Consider the following 25,482-nt stretch of genomic DNA (forward strand, 5'->3'; position numbering starts at 1 on the left):
CAACCAGATAAATGGTAGTATTAATTTTTGACAAATTGTTTTAAATGTTAATAATGGTAATTTCTGCTAGGCATTTATTGTTTTCAAAAAAATATTTATCTTCTGTTGAGTCATATGGCTGTTCAGTTGGAATCACTAACAATTCGGGAGAAATTGAAAGAAATAAAATGACTTCAAATGGCATCCAGTTGGCAGTCTGATGGAAGAGAGGATCATGAAAAGTGAAGGCTTTGCTTTGGACAGGAGCCCATGGGGATGGACGCAATGACTACTCCCCAGCAGCACAGCCCTGGTCCTGTGCGCCCACCTGCACATTTGCTATCACCTTAAAGCTCAATCACCATATAGTCTCTTCTGTGGGACCACTATCCTTCAAACTGTATGAATACTTAAGTAAATAAAAGACAACTTGTTTGAAATATGAACATGGTTGAAATTATGAACACTGGAATATTGGAATCCAAACTTCAGCTCTTGATGGACCAGAACCCACCTCACACAATTTCTGTAGCAATTCCAGTTTGCGACGAATTGAGCAAATGCTTTCTGAAAATGTGGACTGGAACAGGATGCAAAAGACTCGCTCTGAAAAGTTGGGGATTAGTGATAGTTCATAAAGGAACCTAAGGAAATAAAGCCAAGTTGAGAGGAAAAATACAATGCAGATAAGTAGGTTTATCCTCACAGCATTTATGACACTTATGCATGGAAGATACTTCATTTCTCAAGTGGAAAGAGCCACCCATATCCTGGATGCCATCTACAGGGTCATAAGGTATGCTTACTGCTCAGGTTTGTCCAGAGACTTGGCATTCTCCTTGTCTTTGGAGGACCGGCCATGCTTTTCAATTTTTTCCAGTTCATCTGACTGTGCTCTCTGGAAAAACAAAAGCCAGGTAGTTTTTAGATAATGATGGTCTTAAGTATGCCAAAATCCTCTATGTTTTCATGTTTGAGGTAAAGCTTGTTTCAATTCACAAGACATTTTATTTTTAAATTTATTAAAGTATAGTTTATTTACAATGTTCTGTAAATTTCTGATGTACAGCAAAGGGAATCAGTCATATATTTTTTTCTCATATTATCTTCTACCATGTTCTTTTCCAAGTGATTGTATATAGTTCCCTGTGCTATACAGCAGGAACTAATTGCTTATCCATTATAAATGTAATAGCTTGCATCTACTAATCCCAACTCCCAGTCCATCCCACTAAAAATACGGAACGCTTCACAAATTCGCCTGTCATCCGTGCACAGGAGCCATGCTAATCTTTGTATCATTCTAATTTTAGTATATGTGCTGCCTAAGTGAGCACTAGAAGGCCTTTTTTCTTTCTTTCTTTCTTTTTTTAGGGCTGCACCCATGGCATATGGAGGTTCCCAGGCTAGGGCTCCAATCAGAGATACAGCTGCCAGCCTACACTACAGCCACAGCAACGTCAAATCTGAGCCACGTCTGTGACCTACACCGCAGCTCACAGCAACAACAGATCCTTAATCCACTGAGCAAGGCTAGGGATTGAACCCACAACCTCATGGTTCCTAGACAAATTCATTTCCACTATGCCATGATGGGAACTCCACTAGAAGGCATTTTAAAGTGTAAATATGCTTAATGCAAACCAGATCACCTCCAAATATCCCAAATGTTATTGGCTAATAGTGATGTGGAAAATATTTATTCCAGCATGCTTTAAAACAATACAGTTTTCCTCTCTAGTTTTTATTAGCTGTTTATAATACTCTTTAGTATGCAAAAATTTCATTTAAAGTGGTATTTCTTATTCATAAATTAATCAAGTTAAATTTGGAAGTAGTTTGATCCTAAAGCTATTATAAGATTTGAAGGAAAAACAATTTATTTAAAAAAATAACTATGGCAATCATTGTTTATATCTTCGTTTTGAGGAAAGAAAAGCACAATTTAATTATTAAGTCATGTAACAACAATAAGATTTTGATTCCTCTGAATTTTCTTTTTGGTGCAAAACTAGTTTCAGGCTTCTTTTCTTCCTAAGTGTTTCTTTCACCCTTTAAAATCTCAAGCTAAAAATGTGTAGTTCTAAGTTTGTTACTTTATAGGACAGGATCCTCTGCATTTCAACATGAGGTAGAAGACTTTATAGACTTAAAAAACACTATAGTTTATGGAGAATCTGGATAATTTTTATTTTCAGTCATGTCTCTACAATTTACAAAGATGTTTCAGAACAGCCAAAATACTACATTTCTAAGTGCATGAAGACGTTTAAGTACACAACCATATCTTGGGTTTGAGTCCAGTCCTCAGAAGTTAAAACCCCTTCAGCATTATTTGTTGTTTAAACAGAAAAGCTGCTCAGCTATAAACTGTTATACATGACAGCACCTGATAGATTTCTAGAGACTACAGATGTCATCTAAACAAAACTATGTTCTTTTTTTGTACATACTGATTATTTTGAAATGCAGGTTTTTCTTTTGACTAGGATTAACTAGCAAAGACTAGTTCCTCAAAGGAAGCTTCTTTTAGCAAAATAAAGATGACTTGATGATGGATCAGTAGATCTGAGGGTTTGATCAATTTTGCTTTTGGAATGTAATACAACAAAAGGATGCAGAGAAATAAAGGAGGTGGTTTGGCTTCGGTATAAGCTCCCCTGCAAAGCTGCCTTGCCCGCCTTGATCTCCATTATAACTAATCTCTCTCCAGAATAACACAGAACCTTATTACATTCACTCTGTTTTACGCTACACTTATCAGTGTCTTAGTGGTTATATACACAGTGGCTACTGCTTTTACTGACTGAAGCTTCTTGAGAAGGGACATGTCTTGTGTATCCCTATGGTCCTAATGACCAGCATGGTCCTGGTACAGTCCACCCTCTGTATCTGTGTGTTCTGCATTCGTAGATTCAACCAAATGCAGATCCAAAATATTTGGGAGAAAAAACTCCATAAAGTTCCAAAAAGCAAATTTGAATTCGCTGTGTTCCAGCAATCGCTTACATAGCATTTACACCGCATTAGGTATTGTAAGTAATCAAGAGGTGATTTAAAGTATATATGGAGTGGGGGGGGATGTGTGTGGGTTATATGCAAGTATTGCATAATTTTATTTAAGGGACTTGAGCATCTGTGGATTTTGGTGCCAATCCCTCACAGATACGAAGGGAAGACTATGTAGTTATGAAAGCTATGCCCAGCCAGTAATTCTTTTTAAACATTGAAAAATTAGATCAGTAAATGAATATGAAAAAAGAACAGCTCTAAGTCCTTGGAGAAGAGAGAGGTAAAAATAGGACAGATAATGACAGGACAATCAAAATAGGAAATATTGAAGAAATGATATACAGACAGTTTCAACTGTTTATCGTCATCCTATGCGTATAAGGAGAGTTCTTATGAGGTAATCTGAATCCAAAAATAGATACCTATACATGTATGAGACAGAATTAGTCATTTCAAATGCTGTGACACAAATATGTAAATAAAAAAATAAGAAAGCTATGCCCAGCATATGAATTAACTCATCTATACATTCATTGAACACAACTTTCTTGCATACCTATCATTCATCTGTTATGTAGCAATACTTATGTGTACAAGAAGTAGGACTAAAACATAGTAGGTTTTAAGCAATGTTAATCAAATCTACAAGATTCTCATAGGCATCAACACACCAAGACCAACTGTTTCTTCTTGCCCGTCATCTTGGCTTTCTCCTTGCAAAATGTGTGGAATCAAGCAAAAGTCAGTTATTTTCTACCTGTTAAGGCTCTAAATTTTTACTCCTGTCAGCAACCATCAGTATGTCGAACTAGTGACTAAAAATTTGTACCAGAACCTAGAGATCATCTGGGTAAGTCTGGCTTTTTTTAGGCCATGCTTGTGGCATATGGAAGTTCCTGCACCAAGGATCTAACCTGTGCTACAGCAGTGACCCGAGACACAACAGTGACAATGCTGGACTCTTAAACTGCTGAATTCTGGCCTTGTTTGACCTCTGAAGTGAACTTAGTCTCTAGTGTTCTCTGGTCCACCAGTTTAAAGTCATCATTAGGGCTGGAATTTAAAAAGGATAAATTTTAGGGATTTATTCATCCACCCATTCAATCAAAGGCTGATTCTTTGCCAGGCAATACACTAGACACTGGAGATAAAAAGACATACATATGGTGGGCTTCAGATTTCAGCAAAATTCCACCACACAATATATTACATTGCTTATACCACTCTTTTTTGCTCAACCCTTTAATAGGGTTCTTCTTCCACTTTTTTTTAAGGGGGGGGCCCATGCCCATGGTGCAGAAGTTCCCAGGCCAGGGATGAAACCTGTACCACAGCAGCAACTAGAGCTGCAGTAGTGACAATGCTGGATCCTTAATCACTGCACCATGAGGGAATTCCATCACTGCTTTTTAAAACCATATATAACTCTCTCCTGTGAAGGGGATGCTAGTGACCTCACAGCCATACCAGTGGTGATGAGAGTTATTTGTTGACATAGGTTCATTTTTCCTTATGGGCAAAGTAACTACATACTCATACATCAATTAACAACATAAAGGAATTTCCAAGTTCTAAACATTCAAATGACAAACTTCTCCACTCCAAGTCTCACACCCATATCTCCCCAAGATTAAATCGTCTCAGTTGCTAACATAGGGATTATCTTTTGGTTGCTTTCTTTTACTGCATGCTCGTACCCTCTCCCATCCCAATTATCTGCAGAAGGTTTGTACCGGAATATCCTTTCCTCAAGATTTCCTGTTTGCCTATAAATGAGATAGACCCCAGCTGCTAAGTTGGAGGTTTTCACCAATTACCAAGATTTACTGCACCCGACACCCAGGACACAAACTTCACCAACTGCTGAAGGGACCCAGATTCCTGGCCACCATCCCTGATTTCACCAAATATTTTGACCTCCACTATCCAAAACCCATACACCCCAGGAAACTGGAACTTGGAATTTCAACTCCCAAGAAAACCTGTAACCTCCAAATAGAGGATGGGGCTGAGGAGCAGGTATGGCAAGGGAGAGGAGGATGCTGAGAGTATGTGAACATTTCCATTTCATTCATTTCCAATAGAGCAGTGTTAATCATTCCATCTTCCATCTCCCAGGAATTCACTAGAGATGGTTTATCTAAAAGAAGCATAACTATCAAAAAATCAGTCAATAGCTTATGATTTGGCAGGCAGTACCACATCCTAGATCAACTAGAAAGAAACATACTTTTTGGATTTAACTAAGTCCCTAGAGTCAATCTGTAAGTGATTCTAATTCTAAACTTCTCTTTTTCTAATTCTAAAGTTCACCTTAAGCATATTTTATAGTTGAAAATGAGCACATTTGCAGGGATTCCAGAAACCAACTCAAGAAAGCAATGAAATAGAAGAGTATGATTTTTAACGTAGCTCCATGGAAAAATTCAATAATCCTCTCACAGCTGTCTGAAGAAACTACTGATTAAATGTTGCTTAAAACATCAATCAAGTAAATACCTCTAGGAAGTTATAGGAATAGTTAATCATTTCATTCATCCCTCCATTTTCATTAAGGGAATACAGTGCACACCTTTGAGGATGCTGTATCATGTGACATGTACACATGGTACATGATCCTTCTTCCAGATTGAAATTCATGGTATGTCAACCACTACAGTAAGTAAAGATCACTACAAATATGAGGCATGTCTGTGAAATCTAATCCTGGGAAGTGTAAGTTTAAACCTTTAATTCTTTCTACCTTACCTGCTTTTTTTCTCCTTCTAATTATATTAGAGCTATTGAATTACAAAGGGATGTTGAATTTTCTGCCCTTCTTTTTAATATTTTTTCTTTGATTGAACTTCTAATAGAATTCACTTCCAAGGTTTGCGTCTGTCTTATTATTTAGGTTTTTTGTTTGTTTGTTTCTTGAATATGAAATAAAGGAAAAATTGAACCATTATCTGAAAAAAATTCAACTGGCAATTATACATGGACAGTTTATATATACATGTCTTTTTTGCACTTTCATTTAAAATTTTTAATTAAAATTTTTTTTATTAAAGTACGTATACATTTCTGACTTGATGTTAAATATTTGACACACTAAAAAAAATAAGAATCTGCCTCAAATACTCCTCCATCCCCTCAGCCTAACCCATCACTTCTCAATAGGCCATATGGGGAGTGTATACTAGCAATGAGACTCTACAGATATATTTAACATATTAGTATATATTACATACTGCTTTTGAAAAGATTTTACTCTCATAATTCAGTGTAGTCAGTAACTCAAAGTTAACTGTAAAGATTTCTGCTTTTAAAAATTCAACAGGACATACCTCTGTGGATTCACTGGGTTTTAATTTCTCAGGAAACAGGTACTGTGATTCAGGTGGTACCTGTGGTTTTTGAAATTATGTTGTATTTTGATATGCCGACTGCCCCAAATTCATTCACATATAGAAGAAAAAGCTCACTGCCAGACATATGCTATCAGCGGGAGAAAAAAGATTACATTCTAAAAAAGGTTGTATAACAAGTAATTCCATCTGTTTCACAGAGGTCAAACAGAACTGCTGTAAAAAAGTCCAATGCCATGGAAGCATCTGGAAAAAAGCGAGCATGTATTTATAGCAAAGGATTCAAGGTGGCTATGTTTATTGTTTTCAAGGCTAAGTAGTGGAATGCCAAATAAGACTGTTGCTTTGTATACCTGAAGCAAATATAATATTGTATCCCGACTATACTTAAGTAAAAATTAAATAAAAAACAATTGCTAATAAAAAGATCATTCCTCAAAAATTGAGTTTAAATATTAGCTTATGTGTTCTAGATAAAATTTAAATGTACTTTCAAATACCGTTATTAAACTATAAAGGCAAAATTAATACTCTACTCAGATACCTTTCAAACACTGTTTCAGACCTGACAATAATTACAGTTATCAACATAATAAAGTTTGAAAGATTTTCTAGGATTTCCCAAGCCAAGTCCAAGCATCACACATCAATTTTTTCCTTTTATTTTTATTTGAGTATAGTTGATTTACAGTGTTGTGTCAATTTCTGCTGTACAGCATAGTGACCCAGTTATACGAATATATATACACACACACACACACACACACACACACACATTCTTTGTCCCCATATTATCTTCCATCATCCTCTATCCTAAGAGACTGGATATAGGTCCCTCTGCAGTACAGCAGAACCTCATTGCTTATCTATTCTAAATGTTGTAATAGTTTTTATCTACTAATCTCAAACTCCCTGTCCATCCCATTTCCTCCCTCTTCCCCCTTGGCAACCATGAGTCTGTTCTCTGTGTTTGTGAATCTGTTTCTGTTTTGCAGACAGGTTCATTTGTGCCATATTTTAGATTCCACACATAAGTGATATCATATGATATTTGTCTTTCTCTTTCTGATTTACTTCACTTAGTATGAGAAATCTCTAGTTTCATCTATGCAAATGGCATTATTATTATTATAATTTTCTTCCAGAGGCACCTTCACATGAGCAAGACTTGTATCATAGGAATGAAAAGTTGCATGTGAATTACAAGCCAAATAAGAACAAATCTCCCAAATCTCAACCCTCCCTATTGGCCATGCCAGTTACTATCTCTCAGCCCTCAATTTATCCCACACTGAATCCATTCTTGACATAATGGATGGGCCTCTTAGCATTTTGTTTTTTATGAACACAGTGTTGAGCTCTGCCCATAGGAGGTGCTGGAGGCGCACTGCAGGAGGAAGGGGGCTCCTCATCCAGATTCCTTGTGCAGGTGTTGCTTTTTCTTCCTCCTGCTGCACAGGTGATCATCGGTGTAGGTGTGTGAAGACACTGGGGGTCCCCTGGCCCAGGTACAGTACCAAACCAGAGCATACAGAGCATGGCAGTTTTGCAGTGCTGGTCTAGGCCCAGTGACCTATGTGGACCCATGCATGGTGTACCTGAGCCAGCCATGGCTCACCTGTGCCCTGAGTTCTGTTTCCTGGAATCTCTCAACATGGACACTGTACACTCTAGACTTCGTGTCCCTTGGGGCATCCTGAAACCTATATGCCTGGCCACAAGCTGTAAGTTGTTTTACATTCACCTGGAGACTGGGAACCAGGTGTGGCCTGGATAAATCAGGACCTGCACTCCCAGAGAAAGTGTCCCCTCCGAGCTCACCCCTGCTTGGGTACTCTCCCTCAGCCCAGAGAGAATACCATTTACAATCATATTTCCGTCCTTGTACTCTCCTATCACAGGTTAACCATTCATTATAATAAGCTTCCCTGTTTACATCACTGAGGCTTCTATCCCCTGATAGGACCTGATTAATAGAATAGAACCTCACGTCCCACCTTCTGCCTTGAAAACACTTGACTTCTATATCCATTTGAATGAATGAATAGGTAACTCAAACCTAATGTGACCAAAACAGAATTCTTATCCTTCCCCATCCTTCACTAAACTACTATCACCTAAAGGCAACCCTGTTGTTCAGGCCAAAATCCTTGGGACCACCCTTGATTCCTCTTTCCCACTGTCTGTATGCAAACCATCAGTAAATTCTATGGACTTATTCTTCAGAATAATTCCAGAGTTTGACGATCTGATTTCTCACCAGCTCCACTGCTCCTACTGTTGTCCAAGCCGTAATCATTTCTTACCTCCTAAAGTCTCTCACATTCCATTTTGCCTCTTTGGTAATCAGCTTTCTTTCTAAAACACGAGTCTTCTGATAAAAATCGTGTATTAAATTCCCATTTTACTTAGAATCTAAATTGTGCGAAGGCCCAGAAGGCTTAGGGGAGGTGGTACTTTACTACATTTCTGATTACCTCTAACTATTGTCCACTCCCTTATCCCATTTCGCTGGGGCCTTTGTACTCAGGTGTTCTCACAACTCAGGCAGGAAGTCGCCCCTGAAATATCCACACAGCGTCTCCTCCTCCTCTCCTACAATTCCTACTTAAAATGCCATCTTTCAAATGACAATGTTTACATTTATACACACTACCCCGGGCAATCTCCATTCTCTTGAAGGACAGCTCTTCTGGGTGGAATATTCTTGGCTGACACTTTCTATTGTTTTGAGAATATCATTCTACTCTCTCCTGATGTAGGGTTTCTGTTGAGAAATCTGATGATGGCCTAATGGAGGTTCCTTTGTAGGTTTCCATCTTTTCCCCCCTGGCTGCCTTTAAAATTCTTTGTCATTGACTTTTGACAATTTTAACATAATGTGTCTTGGAGGTCTTTTTACACTGAGGTAATTATGAGTTCTTTTAGCTTCAGGGACTTGTGTATCCTGTTCCTTCCCCAGTTTGGGAAATTCTCGGCTATTATTTCTTTGAATAAATTATCTCCTCCCTTCTTCCTTTCTTTTCCTTCTGGGATACCCATTTCTCTGTTGCTCTTCCTGAAAGAGTTGGGATAGTTCTTGAAGAATTTTCTTATTTTTAAAAGATCTTAGTTCTCTCTCCTCTTTTATCAGAATTGTTTCTAGATTTCTATCTTCAAGCTTACTAATTCCCAATTCCAAATGGTCTGCTCTATTTCCAATACTTTCTACTGTATTCTTCATCTTGTCTATTGAGTTCTTCAGCTTTAGAATTTGTTTGGCACTTCATTAGAGCTTCAGTTTCTTTGGTAAAGTATTCTTTCTATTCAATAATTTTATTCCTGAGCTTACTTCTATTCAATAATTTTATTCCTGAGCTTACTTCTATTCAATAATTTTATTCCTGAGCTTACTTCTATTCAATAATTTTATTCCTGAGCTCACTCCTGAGCCTTTCTAAGTTTTCCTGTAGGTCACTGAGTTTCTTCCATGACAGCTGTTTTGAATTCTCTTTCATTTAGATAATACTTTATATGTGATTTAACATTTCATTTATAGAGAACCATCACTGGATGAACTGTTACATGGTTTTTCATGGTGTTCATTAAGCTGTTCCTCTGCCAATGCATCTGAAGCAGAGAACGTGTTTCTTCTTTAGGTAAAGCTTTTTTTACTTGACTCTAACCTTTAAACAGGCTAGTTATTAGAGGTGTTTCTCTTGTTTTCCAGCAGGTGGTGTTGTAGCACAGTTTCTCTACCCAAGCTGCCTCTAGTTACACTTAAAGTGTCAGTACTTTTCCACCTTCCACTGCCTCTGTCTCTGGTGTTGCCTGGTGCTCTAAGTTACTGCTGCTTGTGCCTACAGTGTCATTGGTGCCCTGCTGCTGCTGGTATCATTGGCATCGCTGCCTGGGGCACTGGGATGGCAGGCACTTCCACCTCCTCTCCTGAGTTGTGGATGCCTCTGCCATGTCAAAGGGTGTCTGTTCCACAGGCACCAGTGCTTGGCTGGGGTAGGGGGAAGGTGGGAGAAAGGCAGGCGGAGTTGTGGTAAGCTCCATGACTCCATGAACCTCCAGGGACAGGGTTGCAGGCTCAATGCCACTGCTGCCCAGTTCCTGTTGGCTCAGGCACCACTGTAGCCACAAGCCCAGGATTGTATGTGCTGCCTCCTCTGATGCTACTGGAATTTCTGGGGTTGGGGCTGAGTCCTGTAGCTGGGGGTACCACCCTTGATGTTCCTGGTTCCGCCTCCTCTGTGTCTCAGCCCACCCCTCAGAGGCACCAATGTGTGGAATTCTCCAGTGTGTTGGACAGAGGCACTCTGTTGAGTTACTGATGTTTAACTTATGTACTGAAGGGGAAAGAGATTAATTCATCCCTCTCTGATGCTGACGTGCTAAGACAACATTTTCAAGTAATAATTCTTATAGTAAAAAGAAGAATGAGCAGGAAAAAAATTTAAAAGCTGTATATTCAATTATTTTGTTAACAGGTAAAAAGTAACAATATTAAGTTATACTATATAATAGACATTTTCCTTGGCATTTTGTAACAGATATATTTCTCTAAAATCTGGGTTTATTTCAATTGAACCATGGTAACATTTTCAAAACTATACAATTCAATTGTTCTCATGCCATTAATAATTTAATTCAAGGAAGGAATCAGTTAAAAATGCCCCTCACTTGACTATCACCATTTACTTATGTTTTTATTATGACTCTGAGCAGTTGTATTTTTTATTTTAAGTTAACATTTCCTCCAACTTATTTGATTATGTAACACTTTTTTTAAAGTACAACATACAAAAACAACAGTGTTTCACTGAATCCAATTTGAAAAACACAACAGTGGGGAACACGAACTTCCAAAAAAATGAGTAATTTCTTTTTTCAGCAAAAACCAGACTGTATAACTCACATGAAAGAGAATACTAAACTCATTTAAATGTTAATTTCTGTTCAGAAAAGAAACGACTGAATACAATTATACATATATATAAACAGTACACAATATAGTCTAAGATCAATACAAAATTATCCTATATACACGAAAAAAATCAGGGAAATGTGACCACTGTTCAAAAGAAAATAAAATCAGCAGATACCAACACCAAAATGTCTCATGTGCTTAAATTATCAGACAAGGGCTTTAAAAGAGCTGTAATAACTATGCTACATAATGTAAAAGGAAATACATTAAAGTAAATGAAAAGAGAAGGAATCTCAAAAATCATTTTAAAATAGAACTATTTTTAAAATAACCAAATTATAATTCTAGATGAAAAATTGCAATATAGGAAATAAAGCTTTTTTTAACTGGATGGGTTGAGTAGCAGAATAAAGATGACAGAGGAAATTGTCAGTGAAAGCATCCAATATTATGAACAGATAAAAGAAAACATCTAAAAAATTAAAAAAGAAAATACTGAAAGTATTCAAATAGAGTCTCAGCAACCTGCACTAAAATATTAAATGGTCTAAAATACATGTCACTGAAGTTACAGGAGAAGTGAGAACAGAGCAGAAAAGCATATTTGAAGGTTGAAGGATGGAAAGTTGAAAGAATCAAGAAGTCCATCAAACTCAGTCAGACTGCATGCAAAGAAAATAATGTCTAGACATATCATGTTTCAATGAGATAGAGTGGAGGCCAGGGATAAATGGAATATAATTAATATGCAGAAAGAAAATGTTAGTGCAGATTTCTATATTCAATGACAATGACATTCAAAAATCAAAGTGGGAGTTCCCGTCGTGGTGCAGTGGTTAACGAATCCAACTAGGAACCATGAGGTTGCGGGTTCGGTCCCTGCCCTTGCTCAGTGGGTTAAGGATCCGGCGTTGCCGTGAGCTGTGGTGTAGGTTGCAGACACGGCTCAGATCCTGCGTTGCTGCGGCTCTGGCGTAGGCTGGTGGCTATGGCTCCGATTCGACCCTAGCCTGGGAACCTCCATATGCCGCAGGGGCGGCCCAAGAAGTAGCAAAAAAAAAGACAAAAATCAAAGTGAAATAAAGGATAAGATGAATAAATAAAAGGTAAATAAAATCAAGAAAATTCAGTAAGAAAAAAAAAAGATCTGCACCTAAAGAATATTAAAAACACTTCTTAGGAAAGAAAAGAATACTCAAGGGAAACTTGATCTTTAGGGACAAAGGAAAAGCGAGTGATGTCAGCAGGATGGTGGACTCCTCCTTACCTTATGGACACAAGATTCAACAACACATTTTCCAACTTACTCCCACCAAACAGCTGAAACAATCTTGAGAAAGAACAAATTTGGAGGCATCACTCCTCCTGATTTCAAAATATATTATGAAGCTACAGTAATTAAAACACTGTAATACTGGCATATAGACCAATGGAACAGAACACAGTACTCAGAAATAAATCCACCATATAGAATCGACTAATCTTCAACAAGGGTGTCAAGCATTCCCAGTGGGGAAAGGACAGTCTCTTCAACAAGTGCTCCTGGAAAACTGGATATCCACATGCAAAAGAATGAAACTGGACTCAAAACCAACTCAAGACAGACTAGAGACTCAAACGTAATACTTGAAACTGTCAAATTCCTAGATGAAAACTCAGGAAAAAGCTTCATGACATTGGCTTGGCAATAACTTCAAGTATATGACAGGAACAAAGGCAAAAAAAGACAAGTAAGAATATAACATTTGTAAACCATGTATTGGATATGGGGTTAATTTCTAAAATATATAAGGAACTCTAAGAACTCAATAGCAAAAAAAAAAAAAAAAAAAGATTGGAATAGACATTTCTCCAAAAAAGATACAAAATGGCCAACAGGTATATAAAAAGATGTGCATTACTAATCGTCAGGAAAATGTTGATCAAAAACAAATGAGATATGACCTCACACCTATTAGACTATTACTTAAAAACAAACAAAACCCCTAAACACAAGTGTTAGTGAGGATGTAGAGAAACTGGAAACTTTGTATACTATTGGTTGGGATTCACAGGTGCAGCTGCTACTGAAAACAGTGTGAAGGTTCCTAAAAATGTCAATAATAGAACTACAATAGATGCAAGAATCTCACCTGAGGGCATTTATTCAAAAGAACTGAAACTAGGTTCTCAAAGGAGATGATGCCCTGTGATGTTCATTGCAGCACTATTCACAACAGCCAAGATGGGAAAGGAACCTAAATGTCCAGTGACAGAAGAACAGATGAGGAAAATACAGCAGGTATATGGAATGGGAAATTATTCAGCCTTAGGAAAGAAGGACCTCTTCCTGCACATTGTGACAATATGGAGGGACACTGAGGCCGAGTGAAATGAGGCTGCCACAGAAAAAGACTGCATAGTTCCACTTGTGTAAGGTGTCTTCGATAGTCAAACTCATGGAAGAAAATAATAGAATGGTGGCTGCCAGGGGCTGGCGGAGGGGAAATAGAAGTTGCTAATCCACATGTACAAAATTACATGCCCAGAAAATGAATGGATCTACTGTATACCACTATGCCTACGGGTAACAATGCACTATTGCACACCCAGAATCTGTTAAGAAGGTACCTCTCATGTTAAATGTTCTTACCACAATAAAAAAAGAAAAAATTAAGAAGTGGAGAAAATGTGGATAAATATAAAAGACTATATTTAAGTTCTTTAAATATATAATATTATTTAAAACAAAATTACAATGATGTTTCAGAGTTGTAAGTGTATGTAGATGCTGCTTATATGATGACTAAAACATTAACCATGCAGGAAGGACAGTAAAAAGCCCTATATGGCATCATTAAGTTTTCTACATTGTGTAGCATTAAGTCCATGTAAGCAGAGTGTGAAAGTTTAGGGATGTATATTGTAATTCTTAGAGAAAGAAATAAAAAAATATGCAACACAAAGTGGTACCCTAAAAATCCAATAAAAATAAAATAAGAAACAAAACAAAGCAAAACAAAGGAAAAAAACATATATTTAATCCAACATAAAAAAGGGGAAAATAGAAGAACCAAAAGCTAAAGGACAAAGAATTACAGCCCTAACTCCAACAATAACAATTACATTCAATGTCAACAATCTAGGAGTTCTCTTGTGTCACAGCCAGTTAAAGATCCAGAGTGGTCACTGCAGTGGCTTGGGTCGCTGCTATGGCACAGGTTGATCCCCGGCCCAGGAATTTCCACATGCCATAGGCGCAGCCAAAAAAAGTGTTTAACAATCTAAATGCTCCAAGAAGGAAGAGGTTATCACAGTGGATAAAAAAACAAGACCCAGGGATTTCTCACCGTGGCTCAGCAGTAACAAACCCAACTAGTATTTATAAGGATATGGGTTTGATCCCTGGCCTTGCTCAGTGGGTTAAGGATCCAGTGTTGCCATGAGCTGTGGTGTAGGTTGCAGATGTAGCTAGGAACCTGCATTGCTGTGGCTGTGGCCCACAGCTGTAGTTCCAATTCGACCCCTAGCCTGGGAACTCCCATATGCTGCAGGTAACAGCCCTAAAAACCAAAGAGAAAAAAAAAAATAAGACCCAAATACACACTGTCAACAAGATAGAATAAGAAAACCATATAAACTGTAGGTACCAGACGAACAGGATGGCTACTTTAGTATCAGTACAAATCAACTTCAAGATGAAGAGCATCACCAGAGTAAGGAAAAATATTTCATAATAATAAAAGCATCGTTCAAAAGAGGGACAAAATCCTAAATGTGTATGGGCCTAGCAGAAAGCCTCAAAACACATGAAGTAAAAATGGAGAGAATTAAGAGGAAAATGAAACATTTTCCAATTTTCTTAAATGGTCCTAAAATACTAGCTAAATCTGGCCATTGATAGTTTCCACCTCCCATTCTCTCCAGAGCTCACTTTGCTCTGCGCACACACTTTCTTCTCCCCACTGGCTGATGCCTGTTTAGTGCCTTGGAGACTGCCATTCTCTGCTCAGAACTGACCTTCTCCTTGGGTCCCTCCCCCAGGGGTACTCCCCAACCCTCCCCCGCCAGTCTGGGGGTTCATGGAGGAAGGGCGGTACCACCCTGCACTTCCTTGGGGCTGCAGGACACAGAGCACCACCATGACTCCAGTGAGTATCTGAGCACATGGCTGACATTCAATTAGTGGTCCAGAAATGCTCTTGAATGAAAGAAATACTGAAAGGAAGAAAGTCATTTCTCTTTATTTTTCTTTCTTTATGTTTTGAGGGCTGTCGGAACATGCTTTCAAAAAGGAGATGAAAGAAACCAGTGCAGAGTGAGAAGAGCTCAGTGCCTGGAACACAAGGAAAGGGCACAGAAGTTATCATAGGATTTTTTAGATAAAGAGAAGGTGGTGGTGATAAATGAAGAGCAACTGGTGAATGTGAACCAGATGATCTGCTCTTCATGTGCCCATGAGCTGGGGGGCTCCAGGTAAAGGGGGTGGTGGTGCAGTCGGCGGGCCTGTTTCACTGCATGCAGCTCATTTCAGACAGCACGTTCACTCATCTATCCCTCACATTCAGGAACTTCTACTGCAGTTGGACTGGGTTGCTAGGCTGCCCCCATTGGATGATGAATGAAAGCTTCAGCTACAATCCCAGTCCCCTTGGGATTAGTAACATACGGGCACTCTTTCTGCTATGCCCTGTGTGGTCTGAGTAAGAGAGGAGCATAAGGCCAGGAAAAGTATCTTCATGTCATGCAGAAATGAAGCTGTGGCCTATTTTAATCTGGCTATGATCCATCTGTCAAATGGGCTGGACCCCTGACAAGGCACAGCATGATATACATTCACATAGCAGCTACCTCATGTTTATCTGTCATGGGTAACATACGGCTATTAACTAAAACACAGGGAAAAACTTTTGCATTGTGCACTAAAAAAATAAATTACAACTGGTTCCATAGTTTGGGGTTAACTGCAGTTATGTATCATCAACCGAGAAGAGAAAGCTCAAGTATCTGGTCAGCCCACTGGACATTCAAAGGGCTCAAGGTCATCTGGAAAAAGGAAAGACTCCCTCTGTCAGCTCCAAGTGCTCTTGAGGCACCGGCTTCTGAAATTACATCAGTGAGAATTAAATAAACATATCTAGTTTTGCCCTAAGTGTCACTAACTGAATTTAAAATATTATTTGAAAATTACACAAAAATCTGATGAACTATTTCTGGGATAAGGATTAAACTTTTTTTCATGTAGTTATCAGTTCTGAAACTTTGAAAAAATATTTCCGAAATTATATTTAAGAAAGCAACATTAGGAGATCCTGTTGTGGCTCAGTGGGTTATGAACCTGACTAGCATCCATGAGGATGCAGGCCTTGCTCAGTGGGTTAAGGATCTGGTGTTGCCATGAGCTGTGGTGAAGGTTGCAGATGCAGCTTGGATCCCACGTTGCTGTGGCTGTGGTATATATAGGCAGGCAGCCAGAGTTCCAATTGACCCCTAGCCTGGGAACTTCTATATGCTGTGGGTGTGGCCCTAAAAAGACCAAAAAAAGAAAAAGAAAAAAAAGAATATACATGCAAAAGAAAGCAACATTAGTTTCTACACTGATCTTTCAAAAAAGTTCAGCATCTGAAACAGTGATATCCACAATTTTCATCTCTTTCATTGACAAAACCATACCAAGAGCAAAAACAACACAATTCTCAGATCATTATTTAATTAAATAATTTGTAATTATTATGATTATTTCATGTTCTGCTAAACACAGAATATGAAAATCCTACTGATAAGGAATTTACAGTTTAAGTTGGAAGACAAGACATGCACAATAATAAAAATATAAAGCAAGAAGAGGTACGTGCCCAAAGAAAGGAAGACAGAAAGCACAACTAGATCCCAAGGATGTTCTATCTATAAAGGAAACCAGCAAAACTTGACTGGGATCTGAGGATTAGATAACAGTAATAGATCAATGTCAGCTTCATGATGTTGCTGGTTGTATTACACTGAAGTGTGTCCTATGTTGTAGGAAATACACACTAGTGTTCAGGGAGGATCAGGATCAAGTGTAATGCCAACAATTTATTTATAAATGATGCAGCAAAAGAATAGTTCTTCATGCTACACCTGTATTGCATCTCTGAGACTATTTCAGAGATAAAATACAAACTTTAAAATGATGATTGTAAATAAAGTGGTATCGTTCTAAATTTGATGAAATTTTTAAAAAGTATCTCCTATTAATTTATGGTCCCTATAAACACAGAGGTATTTATTCTGCTTCATTTGGCAAAATCTTCAGACCCTCAAGGAAAGGCCTAGTTTTAATTTACATGGGACATACAAATTTTAAAATATTCTGTTCTAGTTCTGTGAAGAATGTCTTTGGTAATTTGATAGGGATTGCACTGAATCTGTAGATTGCCTTGGGTGGTACAGTCATTTTGACAACATTGATTCTTTCAATCCAAGAGCATGGTATGTCTTTCCATCTGTTTGTGTCATATTTGATTTTTTTCATCAACATTTTACAGTTTTCAGAGTATAGGTCTTTTGTCTCTTTTGGTAGAATTATTCCTAGGTATTTTATTTTTTTGATGTGATTATAAATGGGATGGTTTCTCTGATTTCTCTTTCTGAGCTTTCATTATTAGTATATAGAAATGCAATTGATTTCTGTGTATTAATTTTGTATCCTGAAACGTTGCCAAATTCATTGATGAGTTCTAACAATTTTATGGTGCTGTCTTTAGGGTTTTCTAAGTTGTAGCATCATGTCATCTGCAAACAGTGGGAGTTTTCCTTCTTCTTTTACAATTTGGATTATTTTTATTTCCTTTTCTTCTCTGATTGCTGTGACTAGGACTTCCAAAACTATGCTGAATAATAGCAGTAAAAGTGAATAGCCAAATCAATGTTGAAAAAGAAAAACAAAAATGGAGGAATCAAGTTTCTGGACTTTAGACAATACTATAAAACTACAGTCATCAAAACAATATGGTATTGGCACAAAAACAGAAATATAGACCAATAGGACAGGATAGAAAATACCTATGGTCAACTAATCTATGACAAAGGAGGACAGAACATACAGTGGAAGAAAGATAGTCTCTTCAATAAATGGTGCTGAGAAAATTGGAAAGCTACATGTAAAAGAATGAAAGTGGAACACTAACACCATATACAGAAATAAACTTTAGGATTAAAGACCTAAATATAAGTCCAGATACTATAGAACTCCTAGAAGAAAACATAGGCAGAACAGTCTTTGATATAAATCACAGTAACATCTTATCTTGTTTGACCCACCTCCTAGAATAATGATAATAAAGACAAAAATAAATGAATGGGACCAAATCAAACTCAAAAGCTTTCACACAGCAAAGAAAGCCATTATAGAAATAGAATGGGAGAAAATCTTTGCCAACAATGACACAGACAAGGGCCTAATCTCCAAAATATATAAACAACTCATGCAAATCAACAACAACAACAAAAACCCAATTAAAAAATGGGCAGAAGACCTAAATAGACATTTCTTCAAAAAAGACATATGGATGGTTTAACAGGCATATGAAAAAATGCTCAATATCACTAATTATTAGAGAAATGCATATCAAAACTACAATGAGATACCACCTCACACTGGTCAGAATGGCCATCATTAACAAGTCAATAAATAACAAATGCTAGAGAGGGTGTAGAGAAAAAGGTACCTTCCTCCACTGTTGGTGGGAATGTAAATTAGTATGACCACTATGGATAACAGTACGAAGGTACCTCAGAAAACTAACTACAGAGCTCTCGTATGATCCAGCAATTCCACTTCTGGGCATATATCCAGACAAAACTTTCACTGAAAAATATACATGCACCCCTATGTTCATAGCAGCACTATTCACAATAGCTAAGACAAGGAAATGACCTAAATGTCCATTGACAGATGAATGGATTAAGAAGATGTGGTACATATATACAAGGGAATATTACTCAGTCATAAAAGAGACAAACTAATGCCATTTGCAGCAACATGGATGGAACTAAAGACTCTCACACTAAGTGAAGTAAGCCAGAAATAAAAGACAAACACCATATGTTATCACTTATTTGTGGAATCTAAAATATGGAACAGATGATCCTATCTAAAACAAACAAACAAACAAACCAGAAACAGATCATGGCCAAGGAGAGCAGACTTTGGCTTCCCAAGGGGGGATGGGGAGGGAGTGCGATGGATGGGCATTTTTTTTTTTTATTTGGACTGGATGGGCAATGGGACCCTACTGTACAGCACAGGAAAATGAGTGTGATTGGGTCACTTTGCTGTCTAATAGAACTTGATGAAACACTGTAAATCAACTATACTTTAATAATAAAAAATTTATATGGTACATAGCCTTTGTTACTTTCAATCCTACCAGCCTTGGAGATAGTCATTTGTAGTTTGACAATCTTAGCTATTTTCAATTCTATGCGCACATTTATTTTTATTAAAAAAAAAGCCTCATAGTATTGGTCTACAAAATTCTTTTTACGTTCATTTGATGCTGACAAAAAGTTGATGCTGTTGTTATGAATTATTAGAAACCTATTTAGGAATGAGGAAATTGAAGCTGAAGAGGCATCAATACCTCACTGGAGGCACACATATGTCAGAATGCGGTGCTGCAAAGTGCATGGGGTTCTTCTGACTTTTCACCCCAGTCCTCTCCACCACTCGTGTGTCTTAGCTCCTCCTGGAGGATGCTGTTCAGGTTGCCTGCAAGTCAGGAAATTCCATGCTTCGGAGCACAGTTCTAGAGGAGGGGCTGGGGGTCAAACCCAGCTCATATCTGAGAACCTCTCTGGTCAGTGTCCTCTTTTCTCACCAAAATACTTCCTCCCAAGTCAGAGGTAAGGTACTCGAGGATTAAGTGAATTAATAACATGTAAGGCACTTAGATCAGTGCTTGGTGGACAGTAAATATTAAATTATTACTATTTCTAAAAGTCAGATACCACGATTTTTAAATGCTCATACATAGCTCTTTGAGGAACTTAGATAGGTGGAATGAAGGGACTGACAAGTGCATTTTTCACTAGTCGGGAATATGTATTTCCATTTTCTCTTAATTTAGGGGGAGTTCCTTGCTTTGTTAGAGGCACATTCATCCCCTAACTGGGGAAGCCTACAACCACTACTGTTGTCTATTACTCAGAAAGTCACAGATAATTGCCTTAGCATTTATTCCTAAAAAACTGAAGAGTCTTCTCTGTCAACAGGTCCCCGGTAGTCTCTCTTCAATGACCCAGAATTATAAAACCATGTACAAAAATTTTTTAACTCTCATTTACCTTCTTCAAAGTTTTAAACATTAGGCTTATCATCACTTTTTGTATAGAGCAGGTTACAGGAAGTGATGATGGGGCTGCCACACCTACTAGAAAGAGCCATTCATCATTTTGCACATGCAATCCTCTTAAGTTATGCCAAAGAAGCAATAAAAAGAGCGCAAATAGATGTTCAATATAAATCCTTACTCACAATGGGAATCAATCAGTCTGAATTGGAAAAAGTATTTGAAAACTGTATAATAGAAAGTCCAAAAGAGGTCTTAAAACCAAGCCTATTTGCAGATTCCACTCATTAATTCATATATGTATTCACTTAACATTTACTGAATAGTTCCTGTGCCCAATACTACTTAAATCTAAATGTTAGGGGCATTTCCATGGATAAAAAAATATTTCAGCCTTCTTTGGACTTGTATTTTAATGGACATTAATAGAAATCAGCATGACTTCCACTTATATATAAGGTGTATACAATTAACTACTATTCATAATGGATGCTTTAAGTTCCTCTACTGAAGATGGGCATCAAAATAACCTAGCCCATCACTACCTAATTCTAGTATTACTGTGCACCACTCCTACCAAAAAGTGATTGTTTTCCTAACACAATAAAAGTCTGAACCATCAAATTTAACCACATCAATATAAAGAAAACCACAAATGTAACAGTGCCAGATAATACTTGTTCTGCTTTCTTTCTTTCCTCTTCTTCTTCTTCTTCTTTTTTTCAGAGTCACACCCATGGCATATGGAGGTTCCCAGGCTAGCAGATGAATCAGAGTTGTATCTACCTGCTACACCACAGCCACAGCAATGCCAGATCTGAGTCACGTCTGCAACCTACACCCCAGCTCACGGCAATGCTGGATCCTTAACCCACTGAACAAGGCCAGGGATCAAACCTGCGTCCTCATGGATACCAGTTGGGTTTGTTATCACTGAACCACAATGAGAACTCCATGGTGGAGTTCTTTTATGGAGTATGATGGTGAGAAATTCTGGGTAGCTACCTAGTTTGTCCAGAGTCAGAAATCTTTCTGCACATGGATATACCAGCTTAAAATAAAATGTTCATGTGTCTTCCTATAATATACACACCACATATTTTATGTATATACATAAACACATACATAAGTTCATGGAATAAATGCACAAGATTGTTAGTTATATGTACACCAACATCTACATCACTATGAACTGTTGAAGAAATTACTCTCCCTGCTATTTCCTCGTTTCTTCCATATGGCACTTCTGATTGAGAGAGGGTTGGCATGGAAGTCTCAAGGGAAATAAAAACTCTCTGCACTTCCAAATGCTTCAGTTTTTTTCAGTTTCCCAGCATGTAGTGGCCATTACATAATAAAGCATTCATGCCATCCTTCTCGGCCCTGGTTAATGAATTACATGCCTGTGCTCAAGTGCAGGTCAAGCACCAATGCTACGCTCACTTATGGATTGTGGTGATGCACCCCAGGAATATACTTGCTCACAAATGTCTCAGCCTCACCAGGAAGCCATACAGACATATATTCTAAAAGTACCAAGTCCAAGAATGGACAAACAATGTCCTTAAGGGAGTGGTCAAGGAAGACAGTCTGGATCCTGTCCACCATGTGTGCTTCCCAGAGCCACGAGTTACCTGATTTGACACAAAAGCCAAGGACCAACTAAGACCAGGTGCCAAAGAGCACAGAGGTTTAAAAACCAGGCAAATCACAGATAAAAACCAAAATGAAAAGAAAACAACAGGGACACACGGAGTCTTTCTCCTAGGTAGAGTCAATAACACTGAAAAGAGAATCACCTTCTTACTTTGCTGAGTCAATGCCATTTAACACGCTGCCTTAGCTAAAGCCATTTCTTACAGCACCACCCAGACTGCACTTCCCAAGACCACCATGATCTGGTCATTCTCCTCTGGTACCTCACTCCTTTTCCTGCCAACTTCTTAAGAAAAAGTGCTACTAAAAGAGAGTCATGATGTCCTGCCACTCAGTGAAGTAAACTCTGACAGCTTAGAGAAACAGAGTCAGAACGAATTGAATCCCAGGCACAGCATAGGACTGTGTGGCCTTGAGCAGGTATTTGGACCCTCCTGCCTAAGTTTCCTCATCTGTAAAATGAGGTGACAAGAGTAGCTACCTATAGTTTTCATGTGAAGATTAAATGAATGAATCACACAATGCTCCTCTCAAATTAACCTCTGCATAAGTATTAATTATATTTCAGAAGAGGGAATCTGAGAGGCCTCACATACATCACGTTTTGAATCATAATTTTTTTTGGTTATGCCCACAACATGAGGAAATTCCTGGGCCAGGGATAGAACCTGGGCCACAGCAGCAAACTGAGCCACTATAGTGTCAATGCTGAGCCATAAGGAAACTCCTTGAATCACAATTTTTAAAAAATGATACCAAATATTTATTCAGTACATCCCTAGAAAGTGTATGTAAGTAAATTCAGCGCACCTGTGTCAAATTTCCTCAGAGGGCATTACAGCAACGAGCCTAGATGCACAATGAATAAATCCTGTGTATGGATTACATACTCACACATAAAATTCTGTTACTCACATTCTCATAGAGAGCTTGAAGGGTCTCCAGGTCAACAACAGAATTGTCCAGGTTCACGACAGCTATGCAAAAAATACAAAAGAAAGAATATAAATTGCCATAAGCCAGATGTGAAAAGATGTTTGACCACCTCAAACAGTGGTTGCCGTCCATAGGGTGGTGTTCACGGCCCAGCAGGTGGAGGGTGTTGGGGCTCTGCCTTCAGTGCACCTCCCCACCCCACCACAAAGGCCAAGCCTGAGCATTTTGTGGGGGCAGGTGTCAAGTATCAAAGCTTTCACGAGCTCCACAAATACACCATCCCATGAATAGGGCCCAAAGGGCAGAGAGAAACTATGAGTCTGTCTCTTGCATGACTCATCTGAATGAATTTGAAAAATCTGCTTAATGACAGAAAAATAGGCAAATCACTTGCGTTACTGCTATACCTGTCAATTTATCTAAAGACATTTGACAAAAAAAAGTTTCACTAAACTGGTAGACTTAATATGGAAACCACAGATGCATCTCCTGTCATAACTTTTTAAATTGTTTATAATCACAGGCCAAAACTTTGATTATTGTATATAGATTAGCACAGAAACATCCTTAAAAATCTGTCCTTAATATACAAACTGCCCTGCTTATATAGGGAAAAAGAGGAATGAGTAACCAAAAACTTGAAATATGTTATTAAATCCATTTTTTGGCTAGGAAACATTTCGAATTTTGAAGTTGGTGTGTTTTCTTACTTAGTTTAGGCATAGGTTAACCAAAAGCATTCTATCATACTATGTACAAATTAGCTAGAAATGAAGTGAATTTACCACTGACCAAATCTGTGCCAAGTAGTCAGTGAAGCTGTTGTGGGATTAAAGATTTCTGAGAAAATCAGAGTGAATAATCAAAAATTTGTTAAACTTCTTGGGAGTTCCCACTGCAGCTCAGTGGTAACAAACCCAATTAGTATCCATGAGGATGTGGGTTTGATCCCTGGCCCTGCTTAGTAAGAATCTGGTGTTGCTGTGGCTGTGGGGTAGGCTGGCAGCTGCAGCTCCGATTGAGGACTAGCCAGGGAACTTCCATATGCTGCCTTTGTGGCTCAGCAGTTAATGAACCCGACTAGGATCCATGAGGATGAAGGGTTCAATCCCTGGCCTCGCTCAGTGGGTTAAGGATCCGGTGTTGCCATGAGCTGTGGTGTAGGTCGAAGGTGCAGCTCAGATCCTATGTTGCTGCGGCTGTAGCGTAGGGCAGCAGCTACAGCTCCGATTCGAGCCCTAGCTTGGGAACCTCCATATGCTGTGGGTTCAGACCTAAAACAGCAAAAAAAAAAAAAAAAAAAAAAAAAAAAAAAAAAAAAAGAGAGAGTAACTTTTTGATAACTGAGGCATTTTATAATGTCTTTTTTTTCTCAAAAGCTTGAAGCACATGACACATTTTCTAGCTGACTTTGGCAAAATCCTAAGAATTCAAAGACTTAACCTAAATAAAATAATGTTAGCTAATTCAGATTCTTAAAGTTAGTGAGTCATGCTTTCTCTCCCTTTTTTTTTTTTCTTTTTGGTTCTCTCCCTCTTTTTAAACGTAACAGAATATGAAAAGTTTATTGATATGGCTTTCAAATTCCACAGTGCAACTAACCATTAGGAAACTACCATTTGTGGGGTTTGGATGTAGTGTTAAGTATAATATCCACTATTATCTGAAAAGGCAATTAAAATACTCTTTTCAGATACATATTATACATTTCAAACAAAACAACGTATAACAGAATGAGTGCTGAAGCAAGACATGAGATTACAGCTGTCTCTTTCTAACTCAGATGTAAAGAAATTTTCAAAAATGTACAGTTTCAGAGTTCCCTGCATTAAGGATTCAGTGTTGTCACTACTGTGACTTGGGTCACTGCTGTGGTTCCATCCCTGGCCTGAGGAATTTCTGCAGGTCGTGCATGTAGACCAAAAAAAAAAAAAAAAAAAAAAAAAAAAAAAAAAAAAAAAAAGTAAACAATTCTGAAGGTCTGGCTCAATTCTGAAATTCCCTTCACAACAATTCATAGGGACTTCGCATTGTTGATAATGATGGAGAGGCTCCTCCTAAATTCTACCATTTTCTCTAAGGAGGCTGCTGTTACAGCGGCTTTAGTAGGGCAAAATCATGCCTTTAAAACTTATCACAGAAATGATAAAGTTCATACAGGCAAGTGAGAATGGTTATTAAAACTAAGCTTTTTTGTACTATTTGATTTCTTAATTATGTGTATGTGATAATTTAACATTTAAAAGCAACTTTTTATTCATTAAAATCATTTCAGAGAAATCCTAATGTATGAAACTCCTTCTATTATGTTATTTTGTTGATCCCT

At 38.0% G+C, this 25,482-nt stretch overlaps 1 protein-coding gene across 1 annotated transcript in view; it reads right to left on the reverse strand.

The window, feature by feature from the left end:
* FMN2 (formin 2) overlaps positions 1–25,482 on the reverse strand; it is a 308,540-nt gene that overhangs the window by 100,116 nt on the left and 182,942 nt on the right. The window contains 3 exon segments of the mRNA XM_021081836.1: positions 494–623; positions 786–877; positions 23,136–23,197. Coding sequence (XP_020937495.1) covers positions 494–623; positions 786–877; positions 23,136–23,197 — 284 coding nt within the window.

The sequence above is a fragment of the Sus scrofa genome, unplaced genomic scaffold (genome assembly GCF_000003025.6).
Source record: "Sus scrofa isolate TJ Tabasco breed Duroc unplaced genomic scaffold, Sscrofa11.1 Contig2453, whole genome shotgun sequence".
Taxonomy (NCBI): Eukaryota; Metazoa; Chordata; class Mammalia; order Artiodactyla; family Suidae; genus Sus; species Sus scrofa.